At 40.0% G+C, this 7,100-nt stretch overlaps 1 protein-coding gene across 2 annotated transcripts in view; it reads left to right on the top strand.

Moving 5' to 3' along the window:
* Window positions 1–297: 297 nt before the first annotated feature.
* The window catches only part of Pcgf5 (polycomb group ring finger 5), a 57,547-nt gene continuing 50,744 nt past the window's right edge, over window positions 298–7,100 (top strand). For both annotated transcript variants that reach the window (XM_004632067.2, XM_004632065.2), the window contains exon 1: window positions 298–590. In XM_004632067.2, coding sequence (XP_004632124.1) covers window positions 479–590 — 112 coding nt within the window. In that variant the 5' untranslated portion in view covers window positions 298–478. The remainder of the gene's footprint in view (window positions 591–7,100) is intronic.

Here is a 7,100-nt window from a genome sequence, read left to right as displayed (position 1 = left end):
AAGGAACAGTCAGGCAGATAGCCACAGTACACTAATGCAGAGGAAAGCTGCAGGAGTGGGAGCTAGCACCTCTGAGCTTCAGCTTGGAGGGGACTGTTGAAGTTCCAGACCAAATGAACCTGTTGCTGTTTTCGATTTAAGTATTGCAGACTCACAGGTTTAACTGTAAAGGATATGTTCTGTGTGCCTGGTCACCCAATTTAGACTGCATGACATGTGCTGATGATAACAGTGGTACTAGTACAATATGAGGAATTTGACACTTTTTTCTCATCTTTTTAAAATGCTGTTGGAAACAGATATGGGAAAGCAGAGCCATCAAAAGGAGTGATGATCAGCAATCTCATGGTAAAGCCGGGTGTTAGTTCTCATGTCTCAGAACATCCTGCTGGGAACTGCTTCACCAGCTCCTGGGATCAGACTGTGCATCTGCTTACTCCCCCTCTTTGCCTGAACTACTAAAGCCAGCTAACTGCGAATGGCTACCCAAAGGAAACACTTGGTGAAAGATTTTAATCCTTACATTACCTGCTACATTTGTAAAGGATATCTGATCAAGCCAACTACTGTGACGGAATGTCTTCATACCTGTAAGTATTTTTCTGTGTCATCTGCGTATCACACATTACTCCTACATTCATTCCTTTAGAACTACCATGTTTTGTTTGCATGTAGATTTTTAATTTTAGAAATGAGAGTTCGTGAATTACCTTTATTTTTCAGAATATTCACCACTGGGGTACTATTGACATGAAATTTTTCTGTTATTTGACTCTCAGTAGTTGACTTTTATCAAACTGTAAAATGTTCTAAAAGTCATAAACATTGTTAGTTATGACGTTAATAAGTGAACTATTTTAGGATCTTTGCTTTTTAAAAGATTATAGTAAAGGAATTAATCTGTGGAGAGGCTTGGTTAGGATGTGCACACTTAAGCTCACTGCTGCTCAGAGCAATTCCCAGACCAATAGCATTAGCGTCAGCGTCCCCTGGGAATTTGTCAAAAATAACAGATTACCAGCTCTACCCTAGACTTACTGAATAAGAAACTCTAGAAATGGACCCAGCAATCTGTATTTTAAGGAGTACTACAGGTAATTCTAAAGCAAGCTCCGAGTTTGAGAATCACTGATCTAATTTTGTCATCTCTAAAGAAAGTTTATTCTTAGTTGTCTCCCTGGAGAAGGAAGTATGTTTACATATCCACTTTTTTGTTCGTTTGGGTTTTGTTGTTGTTGTTTTGATTTTTTTGAGAGGGTTTTGGTATATAGTTCCAACTGGCGCTGAACTCACAATGTATCCCAGGCTGGCCTTGAATCTGTGACAGTCCTCCTGCCTCAGCCTCCCAATTGCTTGGATTATAGGCATATGCCACTGTAACCAGCCCTTATTCACTTACACCAAGATTATACATATATTTTCTGCCAGAGTAATTTTTTTACTTCTGTGAAAATAACTCTAGTAGGCTACAGTTTATACCTGTGATGTATACCCGAGTAGCTACTTTATGTACTTGATTTCTTTTTAGCTTTATTGTATTACTTCTTCAATGAATGTTGAGCTTTACTTTTGAGTATTACTGCATCTTCTCTGTCTGCAGCAGTGCTTATCTCCAGTAAGTATTCCAGTACTCATTGGAGAAGTCTGCAGTGGAGTAGGGGAAGAAAAGGTATAGGTGATTATCTTCGTTTTATGGATGTAGAAACTGAAAGTTAAAATAACCATCCAGGTCTTACAGAGCAGTAGGCTTAAATTCAGTTTGAAAACCAGTACACTTTCTAATATAGTATGTTTTTCTTTTCTTTCCTTTTCTTACCTTCTTTCTTCTTTTTATGAGCTTTCCCATTTTTCGTCTACTAAATTGACATACCAGTAGTTTTAATAAGGATGCAAAATAAGAGTTACCTGGAAGTGATTAGGATGCAAATTTATTTTCCCACAATTAAAAAAACTTGAATTTCCTAGGAAACGATTGAAACGTGTACATGCTCAGGACCTTACCTGGACGAGGGGTGGTCTCTGGTAAGGTCTAGGGATGTATCATGAAGAAAGGTAGTCCTGGGATCATGTTAACATGTGCTCCTTCAGGTATTGTTGGCACATGCTGCTCAATTGGCAGTTAACTGTGGAAGGTGTTGTATTAATTGTCATTGCCCTGTATGATTATTTATATTTCAAGATATGAGCACACATTGTTGATTATTTACTGTGTGTTAAGCACTGTTCCCAGACAGAGATGATGCAGTAATACTCAAGATAGTAAAAAATCTTTTGCCTCAAAAGTTTCCATGCTAGTGGAGGAAACTAATAATAAATATATGCCATGTTAATAATAAATGCTGCAAGGAAGAATAAAATTTAAGATTATAGAGAGGAAAGAGTGAGTTATTTTATATGGCTTATCAGGGTCAGCCTCTTTAATATGAGGATATTTGAACAAAAATCAGAAGTTCTATGAACTTGTACGTGGGAAGAGCATGCTGGGCAGAGGGAAGGGCCAAGTGCTGTACACAGGTCTGACACAGGAATGCACTTCACAGGTTCGAGGAGCAGCAGATCACTGACGTGACTGTCACTGTAGATCACCTGGGGGGTTATAGGGCCTTCATGCAGGCAATAAGACAGGAGGGTGGAAGTGAGGAGTAGCTGGATTGTCTATTTCGGAGGAAGAGCCAACAGAATGGGGCTGCTGAGGTGGGGACTGCTCTCCTGTGGGTCCCCTGAACCAACCGTCGCGCCTAGATAGAACCTACAGTCTGTTGTTGTCCTGCTTCTGAGATTTCTGCATGGTTTTTATATTTGGATCTCTTGAGCAAAGGCTACCCACTCTGGAAAAACAGTGAAACAAAGCACAAATTCCTCCATTTCTATCTATATACAAATTTTAAATATGACCTTCTGAAAGAAAATTTCGAAATGAAATACCAATCTCAATGTTACTTTTTGGAGAGAAAAACAAAAGGTTCTATAAATATACACAATTAGTTGATAAGCAAAGATTATTTTTATATTCTCAATAGCAATTTAAAGCCTAAACAGCAGAGAGTTCAGTTGCACGAGTCATCCTGTTCTCAAGGTCTCTTTGCAGTCAGGAAGCCCCTGGACTGAGAGAATTAGTGAAGCAGAGCGTGAATAAAGTGCAGTGGTAAGTCACAGGTATCACCTTTGTCCTCCAGAGTAGTAGGTGAGGCGGCAGCTACTCCTTCTTGTGCCTCAGGGTATGCAAAGGATTCTGTAGCACTAAGCTTTTCACCCCCAGGTCCTTGGCTGTGTATCTTTTGTTTGTGTTTATATTGAGGCTAATAGGCAAAAACTGCTCCCTTGCAAAATATTTTCTCTTTGTATTGATAACAGAAATACTGCTGAAAAGCCTCATCCTGGGGGGGTCTTTGCTTTGTGATGATAATTCTGAGTTTTTTCTCATCTGCCAGGTTTTTCTTGCATAATATAAGACATATAGTGGTACTGTGATTTGGAATAAGTATAAAATTCAGTAAAATGGCCAAATAGAAAAGATAGGAAGTAACATTGTGATACTGTGTAGTATTTATAGATCTTAACTTTAACTTTATAAAAAGGCTATTGCATTAAAATAACTGCATACAAGTTACAGTTGTATGCATAAGTTGAGTAAAGGGTGAATAAATACTACTTTTTTCTCCTCCCTGCAGAAGTGGGGATTGGATCTAGGTTCTTATACGCGGTAGGCAAGTCCCCTACCACTGATCTACATCCCCATCTCTTTATTTTTTTGAGATACTACTGCATTGAGTTGTCCAGGCTGATCTCAAACTTGGAATCCTCTCTCTCAACCTCCCGAGAACCTGGGGTTATAGGTGTGTGCCACTGTACCTGGCAAGAGTCCTTCTTGTTGTGAAAACTTAAGGAGATGCAGACAGTGGTCTTACTATTCAAGTGACTAATATGTAAGTGCAGCCAATCCAGACAGGAAATTACCCTCTGAGCGATATAGGTAGAGTAATCAGAGTATATACATAAATTCAGAGGGCGATAAGAGCAATAAAGATAGAAGTAGTGCTGTGATGGCAAGTGTGGGTTAGGATTTTGGAGTAGAATGGAATGCAAAAGAAAGACTGCAGTGTTTCTGACAGTCCTAACGCCAGAGATGCTGGACATCTCTGACAGCAGATCGGTAGGGTTGCAGAGAGCTGCGTCGCAGTGGGAGGTGGGAGCAATCCCTGCTTTCGTGTGGATAAACAAAATTACTTCACTCTTCTCTCAAATTACTGTGCACATGCGTTTTAGCTCTGTCTCTCCCCTTGCTCAAGCCACGTGGATGCCTGACAGCTCTGCAGCTACAGTGAGAAGGGCCAAAGAGTGAATAGGCAGAAGCACAATGAATGTGGGCAGTCTCATTGGGGATCTGAAAGAAAAATAAAAGGGGAAAACCAAGTTGTCTAAAGGAAGGGCAGATAGATGGTGGGCTATTGCTGTCCTAGGCTGCTGGCGAGGAGATACAAGAAAGAAGGCACAAAAACCACAGCTTTAACAGATTCAAACTTCACCTGCTAATACCACTTGCCTCCTGTAAGTTAAGGCATTTAAGAAGTATATAACATTTTTAAACGAATTAAAATTTCAGTAACAACATGAATTTTGCTTTAAGTCATCACTTAATCGTAGATGAGTTAAATTTATTAACAGTGGTGAGATAATAACCTGACCAAAGGAAAATATGTTCACATAAATAATTTCATGTCAGGTACTTTTCTAGTCATAGGATACCGTGGTAAATGAGGTAAATTTGAAACTTACTCTATCAAGAAAACTTCTCAGAAGCTGAGAGGGAAGATATATACATATCTTTTTCTTTTCTGTCTGAACTTACCTGCTCTGATAGTGGTACTTGAACTACCTGCACAGGTATCTCCTAAATCTTTTGTTCATACCAGAAATCAAATTTAGGACCTTGTACTCGCCAGGCAGATGCTTAAGCCACTGAGCTTTATCCCTGACCCTGCATCTTTATTTCCAATGTAGGTAGACACTTCTTCTTAGCTTCAGAATCCTATTGGAGGCCCTGAACCCACCTAGACCTCAGTACCTCAAGGATGCCTGCATCTACTCACAGTAGCAAAACTGACAGAATCCTGTCTAGTCTTGGATAGTTCCCAAGTCTGTCCCCATCTCCATTAGCTGTTCTCTTCATCAGGCCCTTCTTACTTCTCACCAGAGCTGCTGCAGTACGTTGTTTTGTTTTGTTTTGTTTTGTTTTGTTTTGTTTTGTTTTTTGTGCAGAACCGGGAATTGAACTCAGGCCCTTGCGCTTGCCAGGGAAGTGCTTATTCTACTGAGCCATCTCCCCAGCCCCTGCAGTACGTTTTTAACCCGCGTCAGAGTAGCAATATTAAATATACCTTCCTATCTGTATCAGTCACTTTTCATCCTACCCAAAATGTTGCTAAATGTGCTCTGTTGCTCTTCGAATAAGTTAAAGTGGCCTAGCTGTGATTGGTTTCTTTCCACCCCTTACTTCTCCACCACCTTACATGCATGTGTGTGATGCGCAATTCAGTTGTTTACTCAGCTTGCTTGAATGACTGTTCTTCCACGCCCAGCCAGTTCCATGTTCTTGAAACTCCTCCCCTCTGTGGTTTCCCACCCGCTGCTCCCACAAACAAGATTTGGGTTAAGTATGGAAGTGTAAATGAAGGGTTGGCGAGATAAGGTAGCTCAGTGGACTAAGTGCCTGCTTTGGCAAGCATAGGGACCAGTATGGTTCAACCCTTGGTCCTGCATGCAGCACCAGCCCCATCCCCAGTCACCCTGAGCTGGTGACCGAGTCTGAGCGTGGTGGCGCATTCCTGTAGTCCCAGCACTGGGGAGGCTGAAAACAAGAAGATCATTACAAGTCGGAGACATGTAGCAAGACCCTGTACCAAATACATAAAATGAAAAAAAAAAAAGTTTAAGTGAACAAATGAATGGTTAGTAAGTTAATTTGGTAGGTTTTTTTCCTTTCCAAAACTTAAATTCAGTAGTAGATAACTTAAAAGGCATAAACTGTCTTCTAGCAGCTGTAGGCATCTTGTAAGTCTCAGAGACAAGTGATCTCTAGACTGAGGACTGGAGATTGATTGTCCTATTCAGGGATGCTCTACTCTTGCACTAAGATCCTGAGAAATTTTCTGAAGTTATGTAGAGTATATTTTCTGATAGTTGTGTAAGTTGTTGACTTAAAATGAAAGACTTTTAAGTTAATAAATTAAGGACAAGGGAGCCATGTTCCAGCAGCTCAAGTGGGATTTGTGCAGTGCATTGATTCTCAACTCTGACAGAAGACCCTTTAAAATTGAGTGATTTTTCCCACGTATGGAGGAGGGAGTTTCTAGACACAAAATTCTGTGAGACAGGAAAGATAAGCTTTCTTCTTTCTGCTCTTCAAAGATTGTGGCAGTAATCTCTTACCTAAGCATGAATTCTTTGGAAAAACACATTGAATTTATTATTTAACCTATTGAGTGAAGAATTCACTGTTGAATATAGTTGATGTTACAGTTAGGATCCTTGGTGATTTTGTGTGGTAATAGGTAAAAATGAAGAGATAAGCTAATCGTGTAGTACTGTTGCTTTTGAACAAGTGTCATGTACACATAACTGCGTATAGCACAGAGAACTCATGATTTATATAAAACCTGGTGCCACGTACACTTGTTACTCAAAGTACAGTTTCCGGACTCGCAGTGTCACCCAGAAACTCACTAGAAGTATGAATTCTTGGGTTTCACTGTGGAGCCACAGAATCAGAATCTCTCATAGAGGGCAGAAATCTGCATTAGTGAGTTCTCCAGATATCCTGTGGTACACGGAGGTTTGAGACACACTCTTCCAAAATACAGCCAGTTTGAGAGCAGACACAATACTAGCCTCTCTTAAACTAGCCACTCTGTGTTTTTAATCGTTGTAACTAAATACTACTAAAGATTAAAAAGTTATCTTGGTGTTTAATGTTTGTCATGCAGAGTCATAACTTTTGCATTCGTTGTCTTGTTTAATTAACTAAGAGCTTTTCTAGGTAGCTGGCATTATTTAATCAGTCAACAGTAGGACCCAGGGAGATAGCTCAGTAGAATAAGCGC

Source organism: Octodon degus, unplaced genomic scaffold (genome assembly GCF_000260255.1).
Source record: "Octodon degus isolate 3935 unplaced genomic scaffold, OctDeg1.0 scaffold00046, whole genome shotgun sequence".
In the NCBI taxonomy this organism is placed as follows: Eukaryota; Metazoa; Chordata; class Mammalia; order Rodentia; family Octodontidae; genus Octodon; species Octodon degus.
The sequence above is the reverse complement of the archived record's forward strand: the minus strand, read 5'-3'. Positions and strand labels throughout refer to the sequence as shown.